Raw genomic sequence first — 17565 nt, 5'->3', positions numbered from 1 at the left:
CCGAAAGGTTAATGCTAACGACCGATGGGCTACATGCGATCCCTTAAGCAGGACATCCAGGGCCCTGGACGGGCTTTAACGACCGAACAACAAAGCCAGTAAAACTTTTCATTGCAAACATGGCGTCATAAACCCAGCCCCGGCCGAGCCAGAGGAGGCCCTAAATGTTTTGTCTTTGTCGTTACATGGCCTTACGAGCTTCCACCCTCGGCGCTTCGGATGTATGTTTTATTGACATCTGTTTCTTGGCCCTTCGACGAGCAGAAACGACCAAACCGCCATTGCCGTCCGCAAAACCCATCGGGCGCGCAAATTGCCGATCAAGCAAATCGGTATGCGTGTTACTCGAGCGAAGAGCCCACGGCTCACGGAACCCAAAGTCCGGTCAGCAAAGGGCGTTCCTTTGGCACGCTTCCGCATGCGAGATTGACAGCGCATTAACGGGAAACGGGCCAGCAAAATTTTCCACTTCAAATTTGTGATTATCGCACCTCGAGAGAAGAACGTGCCCTGTGGGTGCGTTTAGCGGATGTTTACGCTTCACCCCACCAGGGGGCGCTGCTAAAGCTCCCACCATTTCCGAGAAGAGGGAGATTATTATGATTCGCCAGCCGTTGAGCTCGCGGTTGAGCGTGCTATCGTAAATTAGATTTTTGATTTCCGCGCGCACGAGCGCGTGAGCAAGTCGACTTTTTGGCCGCCGTTCGTTCCCGGCCGTTCACCTAATTTTTTTGATCCGATTTTTTTGTTTCGGTTTGCCTTCTTTTGCGGAAGCCGTTGCTGTGGGCCACGGGCACCGGTTTCGGGCCACACTTATCAGCACTTACCACTTTGTGGGGGCCTTTCGCGCGAGCGGGCCTTACGTAGCGGATCTTGCGATCATGCGCCCGAGGGTGCTGTTTTCAGCAGTCAGCGTGCAATATTTTGGGCAGATTTTACGGGGTCGCTTCGCACATATGTGGCACAGTTCTGCCGTGCGGATGGTCGCCGTCGGTTCGATTTAGCGCGGTTGGTGTGAGCGAGAAACCCAAATACCAAACCCCCAAAAACTACCAAAACAAGCTGCCTTAAAACCATTCGCTTGGCCTCAGCCGCAGCAGCCCAGTTTCGAGCGGGCTGTAAATCACGGTGACACATATTGCGTGTCGATGCGCATTCCCGGAGCGGGCAAGATGTCGTCATATCCCGGTGTGATGGGGTGAAATTTTCTCTACATCAAAGCGAACCGAGCACGACCATCGACGGCTTAACGGCATCCGGGTGTGAATTCCACCGACCCACTGGTATCTGAGCAATCGCGCTCATCTCTCTCCCAACCAGCAAAGGACAAACGAAAATCGAAACCAACCGGTGCTAAAACCCCTTTTCGCGAAAGTGTTCCCGAGGCGCATAACCCTTCTAACGCGCCTCGAGGATAATGGAGCACTCGCAGGGAAATTAAATTCCCTAAGCCCACCGTTGGAGTGAACGTTGTGGCATCTTTACTGTGCGATGCCGGCGTTGGGCGATCGAATTCCCTCGGATACCAGGACAACCAGGCTCCAAAGCCGTAAACGAGCAGTCGCGAATGAGCCACCCACCGATGGTGAAATATTGAAATGGTCTCATTCGTTACATCGTGAATCTGTGCTTCGACGAATACTGTGCGACTTAATACGCGCCTTTCTTGTGCTGTCGGTAAATAGATTACGCTGCAAATGAATGCTATTTTCCGGTGGATGTACGCATAACTTACGGCTAATTAGCCCCCGCTTGAGTTCGGCCTGTTTGAGGGAAACTTCCTACGCGGCGCGATGGCGCACATGAGAGCAAATTATTCATCACCTAAACTCCTCGTGGCCCGTCGCTGCCGGATGATGGGCAAATGATTGGCAGAGAAGTTTCGTCCCAAGCTACCGAAGGATGCCTTTCGGATTGGAGAACCGATAGCGACTCGATGGCGGGAAAGTCCGCGAACAGAATTCCGATGAACTGGGCATTCTCAACCCACGTCGATCCTGCCGCACATCGGTGAACGTCTCCTTTTGAAACGGGTTTTCCGTCAGCGTGGAACTTTTCCGTCACGTTAGGGCAAGCGAGGTTAATCGAATCGCCGTCAGCAACGACAGCTGCATCCGAAAGCCGGACATCTGTAACCGGTGGCTTGTTGTGGCTTTGCGCATCGCCCGTTTTCATAAGGATGCCGTTACACCGGAGCAATGTGCTGCTATCGGTGACCAAACCCAACCATACCCGTATGGCAACATCCGGTATCGGCACTGGAAAGCGAGTGAGTTAGCCTGACTGATGGCACGAAGCATGAAGCGCACTGAAATTCATCATCGGACAGGTGGATGTTTCGTGTTTTCCGATCCCATACCGAGAGGAGAGAGGCAATGTTTGATTTATCGGTTTGATTAAATTTATGCATGATATATTAAGCACCAGGAACAGCGCAGCAAGCTCCACCGAATCATGGTTTACCATAAAACATATGTGTATTCGATTGCTTTTGAACATCATCAAATTCCAGCTGCATTTTTCTCGCTCACCTAAACCACAACTCAAGCTGCAGGAAGACGACGAAAGCTCTCGTTCGAGTGAAGCAACAGACTACCGTGTTTGACGATTTATTCTGCAGAATCCCAAACGGATCACATCCGGTACGTTGAGAAACGATGGTCCTATCGGGTCCTTGGAACCTTGGCACGACTTCCAACGCGGCAGGACGGTGACGATCGGTGATTAACGGCACTTTTGACACAGTTTCGGGTGCAGTTGCATTATCCTCCTGGTGCACTTTCACCAGGTAATGTAGCAGATAAAAAAGAACGGAAAACGCTGATTGCAGGACCGGCGCGGACTTTCACGGCCCGGGTCGAGCAACCTTTCCGAAATCTTAGCTCCCGGTACACCCGGCCACACACACTCGCAAGCCGCACACTAACGCTGGTACGATCACATACCATCCACACACACACACCCACACAACTGTACACTATGTTGCACAAATGGCAACACCTCGAATTTGGCGCACCTTTCACTTCCGCTTGCTCGAGGAAATGCAATCGATTGGATCGCAGCGGAGTAAAACAAAAAAATCGATCGACAAAATCACTCACATTCACGCACTCACACACTCACCATCAAGTCACCTCATGTGAAACGCGTCTCCACCGCACAGAAACACCGTGTCTGATCACACCACCGGACGTCTCGACTGGACCGATTTCTGTGCCCAAATGGTGCGGCTCGTGCGATGGCGGTCTCGATCGCGGCCCTTATTCGCGTTCAGCGATCACGTGCGAGAGCGGCAAAAGAGCGAAAACATATCATGAAAGAGAGAAAGAGAGAGAGAGAGAGAGAGAGAGAGAGAGAGAGAGCGAGCACTGGTAAGCGGCAGCATCCTCATGATCACTCGATCACTTGATCGCGTGTGCGGCGAAAGCGATGAGAGTCGCATACGATCGCGTACTCTCTGTCTCTTTGACTCTCTCTCTCTCTCTCTCTCTCTCTCTCTCTCTCTCTCTCTCTCTCTCTCACTCTCTCTCGGTGAAAGAAAATAATGTATCGTGCAAGCAGTAGCTAGAGAGCAATTAAAAACCAACTAAACAAAAACCTCCAGTCATGACACTCGTGGTAGCTACCGCGACGCGTCAAGTGCAAGAAGTGTCAAAAAACTACACCGGAGCCTGTACGATCAACTATAGTTGCAACAGCGGGAGAGCGTTAATCCCGGGCTTAGTTACACCAAACTAAAATGTCGGACGGTCAGCCACTAATGAGCGTATCATCGCTGGGCAGCTCATCGCTAAGGGAAGTGTTGTTTGTTCGACAACCGAACGGAGAAGTTGATAATGCTCCACCCAAACTCAACGCCACCGGACCGGTAATAAACTCGGTCGCTTGGGAGCTTTCACGCGCGTTCGAGCAGGAGTTACCCGGGTGCCGCGAGACCACGTCTGCCACGGATGTAAAGTTGATACCGGGTTCGAGGTTCGGTTCACCCACCGAAACCAACCGGTGAAACTGAACCCGGTGCGGCTCTTTTATGGATTTTAATTTTATCATCCTACGGGCGGAGTTCACAAAATCCGATTCTGAACGGCTTAGCTTGGGCGGCGAAATCCGCTTGGAGAATCCAATTTACATATTAAAACCATCCCGTACGAGATGCGGTGGGAATGCGTTGGAAACGACGGAGAACGAGGATAATATTAAACGGCTTTCTACGGCTGTTGTTTCGGTTTCCAAGCAGTTCCGGAGACGCGTTCTACATTGTTTCGCTTTGCGGTAGTTTTCCACGAGTCGTGGAAGCTTTGCACGTTATTTGAAATACAACAATATTTAAATTGAAACATGGAGCTTCTGCAAACTCATAGGTGGTGCACGTCGGTTTTACTCAACCATTTTATCCTATTGGGCAATTGTTGGACATTTCAAGGGCACGGTATGTTCCAAGCTTGCAGCAGAATTCCAGCAAATTATTCTGTTTTATACCGGGTGTGGGTTATGTTAGATAACGTATTCACGTTGATAGCTTGAACAAGTGAGCCAATAAATCCAGCAGCTTTAACCAGTTTCTGATGGATTCCACCGCTTCGAAAGGGACTGCCTTTTTGTGAAACACCTGCCTCATCGTTCTACACATGCTGCGGGAAACATTCTTTCACCACACGGGACCGAAAATTCTTGGGGAGAAATCTTCCACCACACGTGGCTTGCTACCAAAAGGAGGTTTATTGACCCTGCACACTGAGCACGCCTTTGTCGATCATCAATCAAAGGCCCACTGCGGAAGGTGCCACATGCCGGGCGTAATTGGAAGAACACAAAAGTGTAACACAAATGTAACGCAGACGTAACAAATCGAACAGCTGGATGCTTGCCGGGAAAGCCTGCAAGGGTCTTCAGCCGTCGAGCACCAACCCCAGCAGGGCTTTCGCCGCGTGCGCACGCTTTCCTTTTTAAGTCGATGGAAACGACCGATCAAGTGTCCCCGGAGTGAGACATCGGCAACCTTTGAGGTTGTTTGAGGCTGGAGCAATCGGTTATCGTGCACGTGATCTTGCCAAAAGGGGAAAATCCTTGCCTTTGCCAGCAGCCTCCATTATGTCGGCTCTCTCTCAGACACACACACACACTCATCCACAGTAAATGGCAACGACAACGGCTTACAATGAGTCGCTTTCTCGTTGCGCACTAAGTACGCAAGGGAGCGGGCCCTCGAAAAATTTCGGGGTCTCCGAACATAATGACGCTTAATAAGCCGTGGCGGGTGCTTTCCCTGCCAACGCGATCAAGTGCACGATCGCGCACGTTCCCGGTACCATCGGAGCCTTGAATCTGCTTTCCGAGATCCAACTTTCTTCCGTGATCGCACGTGCCGTAAGCGCCGTGTCAGCGTCCAGTCGTCGGTGCAAATGATCATCATCGCGAGCTTTTATGATCGTCACAAGGCGTTTGGGGATTTTTTTTTTCACTCTTTTCTTTCCCGACGAGACGACCGCCAACTAATCCAATAAAAACCACACAATTGGAAACTCAATTGCTCGGTTCCCCTCTCAGTGGTGTGCCTTCAGCTCCACTGACCGGCTTGGGTTGGGGTTTGGTTCGTTTCCTTTCGACACTCTCTCGCTCTCTTTTTCCGTTTTCATTTGATTGTCCAACCGTCAACGGCGGGTTCGGTGGGTCGATGTTTGCCTTTTTAGCATCCCAAACAACCCGCCCCAATGGGCCACCCTGCGGTCGTCGGTGGTGGGCTTTTCCCTCTCACCGCATGAAAGCGAAATTACGGGATGCTTCGTTCCTCATCGGTTTCACACGAGCCCACGACAATTGCCCACACACCGCATGATCAATGTCCTCTTCTATTTTGTGCCGCATAAAAAAAACCAGCGGAGTCCAAGGGCTAGCGAAGGAGAAAGCCTGTCCACTCGGCCGTGAGTTTGCGTGCGTGAATCCTCAACGGAATCGACCGGAAGATGGCCGCACCTATGCGCCAAATTGGAACACCCAAACCTCCTCCCAAACGGTGGTGGAAGAAACGCCTCATCGAAAAACCCACTTCCGTTCGGCACCGGCAGTCGAACAGGTTTTCTGGGTCACCAAATTGATCCGAAACACATCGCGCCACGTGCTGTTTGCTTACTTTCCCGCTAATTAACGTTCACTCTCGACCTCTCGCACGGACCGTCGGGGAAGTGGGGGCCTAATTTTCCGACGACGGGCGGTGCCGGCATGGGTGGTATGGGTGGCTTGGGTGGTTTGGGTGGTTTGGGTGGCTTCGATGGTCCCCTCATATCTGTGTCGGTGCACTAATGGCACCCGCGAACGAAAGTCCGTTGCCTGATAACTCGGCCGAGCAGGGTGGTTAATAATGTTATGCCGTCGGGTGCTGGTTGTTATTAAAAGGAGAAAAAACAACCTCACTCGCACACGCGCGCGAAACGAAAAAAAAAAAAACAAAAGAAAAGCAGAACCCTACAAAAACGCACCCCACCAGGACGATGGCTGTAGATGTGGTGCTCGGAAGTGCACTGGAAATACTCAAACCGGATGGTGGATGTAACTCGTGGCGACAGACCGACAAGGGCCTGGCAGGTGTTGATTTCGGGCGGTTGTTTGTGTTTGCAAGGGGGTTGGTTATATTTGCGAAATAAACCCAATACGTGTCCGTGCGGGCTCGGTTTCAGCTCTGTTTGTGCCGCGGTCAAGCGATATGCCCATCACGGTGTGCCATTTCTGGCGCAGGAATATTCAACCTGCTTCTATGGGGGAAAAATAATATTTGACGGTTTTTTTTTCATTCTGTTGATGTCTTTATTTAAATAACATTTAAAGTTCACCCGAGAATCTATTGCAGTTTGTGAATTAAAAAAAAGCGATTTTGTTACACAACCATACAGTGCGCTTTGCATTCGATTACTTTTCCATCGGTTTTCATACTCATATTTGTAGCCTCATTTTGTGCGCTATTCTTTTCTATTATTGTAATATGGTGTATTTATGTTACATTGATTCCTAACTCTGTCTGCTATATACGTTACACAGTTTAGCGTGTTGCACTATAGTTCTTTTTCGTCAAAACGAATACTGACCAAAATGGTAAAAAGATAACATCATGCAATTAACTTTTTTAAACCCCTTCTGCACTCAATTTATTGCTGATCGAATGCATAAAAGGCGGAATCACTTTTGATCACCTTTAACTTAGTAAAAAGTAGCTTAAAATTGAAAGCAAATAGCGCTTTCTGCCATGACTGTCAATCGAGCCGGGATTGACACGTACTAGTGTGAATGCAGCTAAAGCGAACATTTTCAATTACTCCCAGTGACAACCGATACCCTTGTCATCATTAACGGCAAACATTTTTCGAAAACGCGCACTTTGAACCAACCAAAAACGTAACCCTTTAGTCCGCTCGTTACTGCGAAACGCCCACCCGGTAACGATCGAATAAAATGAACTCAATTTCCCGAGTAATCGTGTCGGGACGACCGGCTCGATGTCCTGGGGTACCCTTTCTATGCGGCAAAGGTATGATGGCTTCACACCCAAGGACGTTCGCTTCACTGCACTGGAAAAATTCAATTCGATATCGTTGTCCACCGTTCGCCATTACACTGGCCGTACCTTTCACAGATCGAAAGTGTACCACCCAGCAAACGCTCAGTGGGCTCGATCCGCAGTGTTGTTAAAGTCGAGAGTTGGTGTGGATTCAGGACCACAATGGTACGTTTGTAATCACATCCCGTATTCCAACACCACCCCAGAGGTAGTGTATTCTAGTGGTTTGTATGATTGCAAAAAAGCAGAAGCAAAATAAAATAAAAGTTTATATCTTATTTATCCAGCTCCAGTCGGCCACGGGATCATATGCGTCCGAAACCGTAAAACAAAGTGCTCCACCCTCAAAACGAGCCAACGTCATTCGCCCAACCGTGTTTGCGCTGGGAAATAGAGTCCGTTGTCTGGGCGAAAAAAGGACGATATCGATAAAATCAATTAGCTCGCCCAACCCTGACGGCTGGATGTCATGGGTTCAAGTGGCGCTTAATTTTTCCACCTCGCAATGAACCACCGAGAACTTGATGGGGTGGGAAAATTAATTTCCATTTTATTATCACCTCGCACTCATTTATCAATCAATCCGACCGTAATGCCGTGCGGTTCATAATGCCATATGCTGCGAGAAGAGACCCTTTGGATCCATTTGGGCCCATTCATTCCAACGTCCGTCAACAAAACCGCGATAAGGCGAGTATGTTTGCATAAGCGCTACGGAACGCTGCATCACCAGCTTGAAAAACAGGCTTACGCTTCCGAATTGCAGCTGACAGAGCTGGCCGGGAAATCGCCACTTTACGTCGGAAGCAGTAAGAGAGCTCCACGTGGTGGAAACTGATAAGGCACCGTAGCCGGGGCTCAGTCACAACAGGTGGTGCCGGAATCAAACGGTTGCCATACGAGTGGGTGAATGTTGTGCTGATGTGTTGCACACTAGAAGAGGATAAAAAAACAGCCACAATCTTGCTCTGATTGCCCCAAGCCAAACAAGGCGGGCGATGAAAGTGAATGAACTACGCGCTGGTGTAGCCGTCGGTAACGTTCCAGCCCGAGGAGCAGTGCGTTGTATGTTTATCCAACGCGAAAATTTCATTTCCACCCGAGCCGACTATTTACACTGTCGATGTGAGCAAACGCATTCGTGTCGAGAACTATCCTCGAACGAAGCAACCGACTGACGAAGGGAAAGGGTTAGTGTTTTTTTAAGTTAACTTCGGGCAAACACGCATCCGTTCCAGGAACACGGCTTGAGAAGGACTTTCTCTGGCAAGCAAGCATTGGCTAGAGGAACGCGCCATCGAGCAAACACAACCGCTGAATGTTGCCGTTAACTATTCGCAATCCGTCTACGTGAGAAGTTTCGGGGGCTCGAATAGTGCGAGAAACCAGGCGCTTCTTTATCGATCAAACTTTTGGACCGATTTGGGGTTTTTCCAATTTGTGCGAAGCACTCGGTTGATGGACCGATTGTGGTTTAGTCATCAAATTTATGTATAATTAAATACGCTGTAGCAACAAAGAGCAATCCATTACGAAGCTGTTCAGATGGTTTTATCTCGTTGGAGGTAGACTGTGTTTAAGGCTATTTTTTAGCGAGTTTTGCCCCAACAGCGGCTGAGAAACTTGTGATATTTCCATGAAGCTTTAGCACTTCATTTGAAACGAGTATAATGAAGCGTCTAGTTAAGCTCAACCTCGTGAAAGAATGGTTTCAAATGCATTTTGCTTTTAGTTTGCTTCTGGCATCTGGCTATTTAAAAGAAATTTTAAGAAAAATGTACTAGCCCAAGCCAGTAATAGTCAACAATTGTTAAGTAGAATGCTCTTAAAATATATTTTTCTCCGTTCAAAGCTTCGCAACTGCGCGATAGTGAAATATTTTCGAATCGTTTCCTTGGGTAATAATCATTTCACTCTGAAGCATATCTGTAAAAAGCGTTGATGTTGGTATTCATGCTCGAATGCTTTTCGAAGAAAATCTCATCGGTTTGTTATGAGTTGTATACATCTACCAGAAAGAAGCATTAAGTACAGTAGAACTGTCTATTTGAAAAAGGAATTGTTATGTAATTAAAAAAAAACCTAATTTCGCGCCCATAGCAACATTTTCGACGTGCAGCGAACTTGACCCATATTACACCGGCTGTTTGCTTGACCTATTATGATGATGCTGAGAGAAAGTGATGCCGCCCTTATCAGACGGACCGGTTCGATAAGCCTGGCAAAACATCCCTTCAATCATAGCGGCCTTCATGACCGTTATAGGGACAGTTTCCCTTTGCTTGCTCTTCCTCCCATCTGGCCAGGTCATCGATTACCGATGCTTAACGAAGCTAATGTCCGGCATCCTGAAATGGAGCGATGAAAGGCACACTGAAAGGAGCGCATCAACGGGTTTACCACTGTGTTAGTTAGAATGATCGTAGCTGCGATGGAGAAATTGATTGATTGGTAACGATTGGAGCACATCTTTGCATTTTCGAGCGACTTGTTCGTGCCTTTCAACCACATGACGACATCAAATGATTAAAGTTAATGTTCCGATCGTACTTTAAATGTTTTAAATGTTTTCACGAAATATTTTCTATAAATGCGCCTAAGGTTTTTAAGCTCAAATAGCTGTTTTGCGCTAAAACTAACCTCATTATAGGCCACTTATCGTCTGACTCAAGAAGATAAACATCTTGTTTTCATCGTACATCCAAACATGAATCTTCCATTTAGTTGATGTTTTCGGACAGAGATTAAACGGAATAAATAATTCTCACAAAGCACTCACGATAAGCAACTTAGTTAAACCGGCACGGAATTCTCAAAGCACTAACTGACGAGCTTCTAATCAGCGTAGTAACACTATTATCAGTTTACCACGTAAAAGCTCGAGAGCTAAAAATTCCATATCATGCATTCAACGTCAGCCGGCGAAGATTGTACACTTGGATTAAGTTCGTCAGACGTGACCTCTTCGCTTCGGTTGTTATCTAGATTCAAACTCCAGCCATTTCACGTGCCATCAGATGCTAGTGTCTCACCCTCAGGGTATGCAAATATTCCCTTATCTGGGGCAGCACGTGCACCGGAGTTTTGCGGATGATTGCATTCCTACATATGATTCAGATCCACCCAAACAAACGATCCCTTACGTCGGTGCGCAGCAGTAGGCAAAAGGCACGATCAATACGAGCCTAAGGGTTGTCATCTTCGGCGTAGCTGACCCGCCTCCGATGCGGTCGAGCTCTCTTCCTTTCGCCCAGGGGCGGCGTGTAGTGCGACCATGTCGACAGGTGAACGTTGGTCTTCTCGGCCAAAACTGCCGCTTAGCTACTGCAGTCTATCGCCGTAATTACGCAATCAGTTCGAAGTCAAACAACGGTATTAGAGAACCAGACCGCCGCCGGGAACACTACTTACCGGTAAAATGGAACATCGGTTTCTTCGACTGAAGGAACACACCGTTGATCGTCATCATGCTTTACAGAAACATGGAACGCACAGGTACGTAATAAAATAATTGAAACAAAACTGAGCAGTATATTTGCTACGTTGGCCAGCGCTTAAAGCTGGCGGTCCCACCCGATAACAGAATTTAAAATGCAGGCTATGTGTTAAAAAATATTTCTTCTGATGCGCTATACCTCCGACACTTGCATTAACAGCAAACACACACTGTACAAAAAAATATTCCTAGTCCTAACCTAATCGATCACTAGGATCCGAATTCGTGGAACAGCATAGCTACATACGAGACGGCAGCCAATTCACGTGAACTAGCTGCTACTCCTCTCACGATATCACGTTCGACTGCTGGTTTGCTATATGTACATGGCAGCCGCATCCTAGGCTAACGTGGCGACACCACTGTTCACGAAAGCTGTACCGCGATGCAGTTTGTGGTTTTGTTCGCTTTATTTTTCTATTGCAGTTCAGCTACGACCAAAGCGTGGCAAGTTGGAACAGAAGCATTTTTACCATCCCATCCGATTCGGGAAATGCAAAGGTGGAGCGATGAGTTTCGCTGGCATCGATACTACTTCGAACGTAGCGAATGGTGGCCTTTCACGTGGCAGCACTGCGTGGACGTGTGGTACATCGATCGGCATCAAAACTCATCGTTTGGGCTCAAATTGCTCCACCTCTGGTGGAAAAGGACGGTCGCGTAAAAATCTCCCCAACTTGGCGTCAATTGGCGTGAGCAGTGGAAATGCTTCGAATGGAGGGTTGATTTGCTGACAACTTGGTTCCGGGTCAGGTCCGAGTGTCACGCGTTTTACATAACCGTAGGCGCTGCTGCAAGCTCAACGTTTGTTTGCGTTCTAACACGGGTCCGAAATGTCGCTCGGTTGGCATAGTTTCTGTCGTTCTTCGTCGCACATTTTCGCTTCCGGTTGGATTTCCCAGTGACTCGTCGGATGCTGTTTGAAAAAAGGAGAGGGATGTGCGTTTTAAACAAACATGAAACACCGCCACTGCTCAAATGCACCTGAGCATGACATTTGCTATTGACATGTATTCCAAGGACAAAAAAGCTCTAGAATGAAAGTCCTTCTGCGTGGAAAACTTCAAGCAGTTTTGTTCACTACAATATTTAATTCTGAATTCTACAGAGGTTCAATCAAAGAATAGTACAAAAAACTACGAGTAACTTTAACTTTAGTCGGAAATGAAAGTTTTCCGTATGGAAGCAGGAAAACTATGGAGTGTGCTGAATTCACACAGCATCGCAGCCGGAAAAACACTGACTTGTGACGGGGAAACTTTTACGCTAAACAGCTTTCATCTACAAACGTATAACACCATTGAGGGTTCTCAAGGATCACATAAAAATGTACAAAACGTCACCCAGCCCAGCACAGACATCTGAAGGCATGCGAAAAGCTCACTCGCCCGGTCGGAAAAGCGCCACAGACCGGAAACACGCAGAAGGAAACAGATAGAAAGCAACCTGAAGCACAAGGCAGCTGTTCAACGAAAAGCGGAAGCGGCAAACCTCTACTCGGCGTCGTGAGCGGCGGCCGGCATCGGTGTGGGCCAGGATCAGGACATCAGCTCCGTCAACTCGGTGTGGTCACCGTTCTCAGTGACGCCCGAGTCGTGCCCAAGTTGAAGCGCCCCCTGGTGGTCGCGCACCTGCATTAATTCCGGCATAGTCCGCCCGTCAGGTGCGCCATCGATCCCAGCTCGAACGCCTCGCGTTCGACCGGCCGTAGTGGCGGCTCCGTTTGCTCTGCTTCCGTTCGAGTGGCCACCCGATCCAGTAGGCCCCGGCGACGGCGCCCGGCAGAGCAGTTCGTTGAATTCTTTCCGAAAATTGTCATTCAGCCAACCGTACAGCAGCGGGTTCGAGCAGGCCGAACTCATACCGACCATGTGACAAATCGCGTACGCCACCATAATGTCCTGCGTGATCGAGTGCACGTACAGGTCAGCGAACAAGTTGAACAGGTTGAGTGGCAGCCACGAGACACCGAAGATAAGCGCGATGCTGATCAGCAAATAGTTGGTACGTTGCATCCTCCGGCCGCGTTCACGTTCGCGCACTGGCTTACTGGCACCGGTGGCTTTCCCGCTCGCGGTGGACGCTGTCCCGACCACTAGTCGGTGCTTCAGTTTCAGGTAGATGCGCAGATACGCCACCGAAACGATCAGAATCGGCAGCACGTACTGGACGCAGAGCGTGAACGCGGAGTAGTAGACACGTCCGTACGCAATTGGCCAATCCTCGATGCAGTACGACACGTACTCGATGCCTAGACTGGGCAGGTTGACATCGTAGTGGATGAGCTGGCGCGTGATGAACATCGGTGACGCCAGCACGACCGAAATGCACCAGATACCGGTCAGGATAGCGATGGCACCCATCAACTGCAGGCTGTCACGCGTCGGATACACGATCACCTGATGACGGAGCGGTTGTGCGTAAGAGTTGGTGTTAGCGCTTCACTCCAGAGAGCGCGTTCACTTACCTGATACCTGTCCAACGCGATGGCCGTGATGGAAATGGTCGACACGAAGATGCTCGTGGCTTGAAGCGTGCCGATCGATTTGCACAGAAACGGTAACCGGCCCATTGGCCAGTACTTGGTGAGAATCTCTACCAGCGTGAGCGGCATAGTCACCAGACAAAGCAGCAGATCTGCAACGGAGAGACATGACGGAGAGATGAAGGTTGTTGAAAATCCCATTGATACGGTAAAGATGCTTTTACCGAGTTGCACGCGCAACGTCAAACGTGACACAGTTAAAGCTACAACTTTTCTAATATCAAAAACCATCCAGCCTTTCAAAGGCATCCGAAATCGGGAGTGATGTGCCGTCTATGTGGTGAGATTTATTGCTCTTGTTCGACCTTCTGCCACCGGGACAAGGTGTCGCAACTCGTACGATGACAGAAATGGAAGCAAAAGACTGATGGAGTGTCACTGCTTAGAGCGGCAGCACGACAAAATGGAAACGAAATTCCACAGATCCATGGCTACCAACAAGCCGTGGTATTCGCCTTTCGGGTGTTTTTCAACGACCCACGTGCGCTGAACTTAAAGGGCCCAATGTTGGTGAGAATCATGCATACATTTACACACTCTTAAATTCCTACCTTCGGGAAAACGAGAGCAAAATGAAAAAGAAAAGAGAGCAAAAACCATCATCCCCCGGAGCGTGGGAATCATTTGCATATTTACGAATGGAAATGTAGGCAATTCTGTGCAAACATGTTCGTTTCCATGGCACGAATCGAACCTCAGCAACGTTATCAAAGAAAGCGCAGAACGACACCCCCAAACAATCTCGCACAAGACTTCTTTTGCCGTAGGGATCAACATCCCGGACCACCGAAGCTTTCCACCTACCGGAAACGGCTAGATTCACGATGAACATGTTACGCGCCGTCCGCATCTGAGGCTTGCGGGCAACGGCCAGCACCACCAGGCTGTTTCCCGTCGCGCCGAACACGATCAGAGTGCCGTACATGACGATCAGGATGTGATACCACGGGTCGGCCACCTTCCGGTTGTTGCTGTACTGCTCGATGAGCCCCTGCCGTATGTTGGAGCTGAGCGTTGTCATATTGTCGAGCGTGAGATTGAAACGGGTCAGGACGGACTCCATGGCGCTCGTGTTGGGCCTCAACCCGTACGTGTTGGGGTGGCTTTTTATGGTTTATTAAAATGTTTGTTCGTTTTTATGTCTGTCCTTTTTTTTTGGAGGTGATACAATGCACAACCCAAACCGAGTTCACGAGGCCACTGCGAGCGTGTCGCAGCTAATCCCGGCTCAGGCGATGGATGATACACATTATCATATCAACGGCAGCAAATTGGGCTCGCTTGCAGGCACTGCGAAGGAAAACGGCGAGTGAGCGAACTCCCCAATGATCGCAAGGATGGGACTTCGGTCTGAAAATGAGAAAGAGAAAGAGAAGGCACTTGATTAATACGGCAAAAATCAGGATTCCATTCTTGGCTCGAAAAACCACGCGTCTCGTTTATTGGTTCGAATTGATTTACTTCTCTACGTACAGAACTCGTAAAAAACTTTGGTTGGTTCCGAAGGGTGTTGAACCGATTTGGAATCGATAATCGATTCCATGCCACACTTTTGCGGGTTGCTCTGTGCCCGCAGGACTTTTGCTGTCGAGAAATGCAAACCAATATCGGTGCGTTATTTGCTTAATTCCGAGGATTCCTCGCAACTCGAACCGGTTGCCGGTTCCTACGTTCGCTTATCTTCCTGGAATGGCAGCCGTTGCCAATCAGTTCCCCTAGGTGAAGGCTAATTTGCATGAAATCATTTATTACCAATTTGTCGCATGGCCCATCCATCCATCTATAAACGTGCTGCTGAGAGCAGGCATCCCTTTTTCAGAGGAAGTATATAAATTTTGTGATATTGACAGTACACACTGGAATTGTAGGAGAGTACGTTCTTTACCGATAGGGATTCCGATGGAAATATTCAACAGAGGTTATTATCGAAAAACTTACACAATTTACCATATCATATGATCCCATGTCAAGCTACATATATAATGCTCTATGATATTGTAACTGTTTCCACATATTTCGGGCTCCATTTTTCTGAGATTTCAAAATTCTCCCATCCGGCTGAATCAAAATCGGATTCGGTATTTGTGTAAAAAAAAATATCCATAACCAGCTACAGTGCTATCTAATCGCATTAAGGACATGGATAATTGAAAATTCAAAAAAGTATGCTCCCAGCTGAGAAGCTTTCAAGGTGGAAACCAGACACAATCACTGCTGCGAAATTGGATTCGAAACCTGTTTCGGTGTCCTTCCCGAAGTAAGCTAGACACTCTGCTTTATGTAAAGCGGCGCTAGAGCACCAAAGGACATAGGGTGAAAGCTTAAGGTACACATAATAAATCACATCCAGCACGTCTTATTCAGCAACTGTTGGCTGTGTGAATCGAGCTCGGCTTACCCAGAGTGAGTTGAACTGCATTGTGCGATGGACCGGTTGGTACGTTCGAATTGGAAACTATTTATCTTTCCTTGTTGAATCTGAGTTGATACATTCGGTGAGTTTCTTAAGCTTTCTCTTTTGATTTTTTTTATTCATGCGATTGTGCAAGGAACATTATGCAGTTTACAATCATGTGAAGCACAGCATTCTACTCTTTCTTCACACCGTCCATTATAAACACTGTAGCGAACGACATGGAAATCAGACAACCAACACCTACTTGAATGGGGATTTACCTTGCAACCGGGGCGCGTAGTAACCATAATTCGCTATTACGCTGCTGATGACTGGATCGCGACTCCAAGCATAGCGTGCACCCTAATCACTTCGTCAATTTCGAGCGCTTTCACAGAACGCAGCTCAGTGTTTCCCGCTGACGAGTTTTATGGTGAACTCACACACGAAACCCCTCTAACGTAGCCAGGTAGCGCACGTACGTTCCCGAACGCCGAGTCATTGAACAAATAAATGGCACTATTACTCATATCGATAAGGCATTAAATGGAACCGCCTGAAAGATGAAGTCTCGGCAGTGATTTATCCGAGTACGTGCCGGTCATAATGTTGCCTGCGGGCGTATCCGCTCGAGGTCGGGTCGCGTGTGATAGCGCGATTCTGGCACCCGAAATCGCTGCCTCACGTACCGGCAGTGCCATTTTCGCCATTTTTGCACACCGTCCGTACATATTTGCCGCACCAAAGAAAACTAACACCCACTGGTATCGCGCCACGCTATCGGTTTCCATTAACCCAGCCGCTAGGACGCTTATGGCGGAAAGGTGCGAATTTCGAGGAAAAAACAGCTCAAGGTAAACGTTTGCACTTTATTCGTCAAGAATTTGGAGCAAAATAACGCAGTACGTAAGCTGCCACCTCGACGTGCCGTTTGGGTTTTTGGTTGGTGCATTTTGGTTCGTTTTTTATTACACGACACGCGCAGTCCGTTTTGCTAATACATCGTTAACGCCAGCATAAATATGCTCCGGTGATTTTCGATCTGTTATCCATTTACCTTCCCAGAAAGCGATTGAGAAAAACCAGCAGAACACTCCCCCAGCCGAGTGGAGTAATTGTAAACAGATGCACTCGCGGCAAACCCATGGCGTGGAGAACGTTTTCGACCTTTCAGCTCCGGCATTATATCGGTCGTTAAGTACATCGTTCGCTGCTGAAACGACGCACAAAGATGGTGGCAACACGTTTAGTTGCGATTGTGCTGAGATAATCAGTATTCAAGCGGCGATTTACGGGAACCGTTCGATTGGAAAACGATTACCCGCCGGGCATTAGTCGACGTGCGACAAAAACACATCGCTTTCAAACCAACGCCCAGCGGAAGTTGGCCTCCGATCGGCCGTTCGCCTTCCTTACGATGGGTTCGTTTATGTAGACCACTTCATAAAGTGACTGCCAGATTGAGTGGAATCTCGCCCGATAAGCTGGAAGCTTGTTTTTATGCTGGGCCTCGGCTTGCTCGGTAGGCTCATGCGGCCTCCAACGAAATGGTGCGTGTCGTAATCGATAGACCCTTTCCG

General features: G+C 48.5%; 1 protein-coding gene across 1 annotated transcript; it reads right to left on the bottom strand.

The window, feature by feature from the left end:
- Positions 1 to 11079: 11079 nt before the first annotated feature.
- Positions 11080 to 14653, bottom strand: LOC128722121 (neuropeptide F receptor). The gene is made up of 4 exons (XM_053815955.1): positions 14395 to 14653; positions 13513 to 13682; positions 12677 to 13444; positions 11080 to 11961 (listed from the first exon to the last, which is right to left on the bottom strand). Exons 1-4 carry the CDS (start codon positions 14651 to 14653, stop codon positions 11863 to 11865), a joined length of 1296 nt encoding a protein of 431 aa, XP_053671930.1. The 3' UTR covers positions 11080 to 11862.
- Between the last annotated feature and the right edge of the window lie 2912 nt (positions 14654 to 17565).

The sequence above is a fragment of the Anopheles nili genome, chromosome 2 (genome assembly GCF_943737925.1).
Source record: "Anopheles nili chromosome 2, idAnoNiliSN_F5_01, whole genome shotgun sequence".
NCBI lineage: Eukaryota > Metazoa > Arthropoda > Insecta > Diptera > Culicidae > Anopheles > Anopheles nili.
Note: the sequence above shows the minus strand (reverse complement) of the source record. Positions and strands in the feature narration are given on the sequence as shown.

Excerpts from the sequence above, each read along its gene's own strand:
- LOC128722121 (XM_053815955.1), bottom strand. The coding sequence starts at position 14,653 with ATGGAGTCCGTCCTGACCCGTTTCAATCTCACGCTCGACAATATGACA. Across the intron at positions 13,683-14,394 it reads CGTGAATCTAGCCGTTTCCG|ATCTGCTGCTTTGTCTGGTG; the intron begins GTAGGTGGAAAG and ends TCTCCGTTGCAG. Across the intron at positions 11,962-12,676 it reads CTATGCCGGAATTAATGCAG|CATCCGACGAGTCACTGGGA; the intron begins GTGCGCGACCAC and ends TTTTTCAAACAG.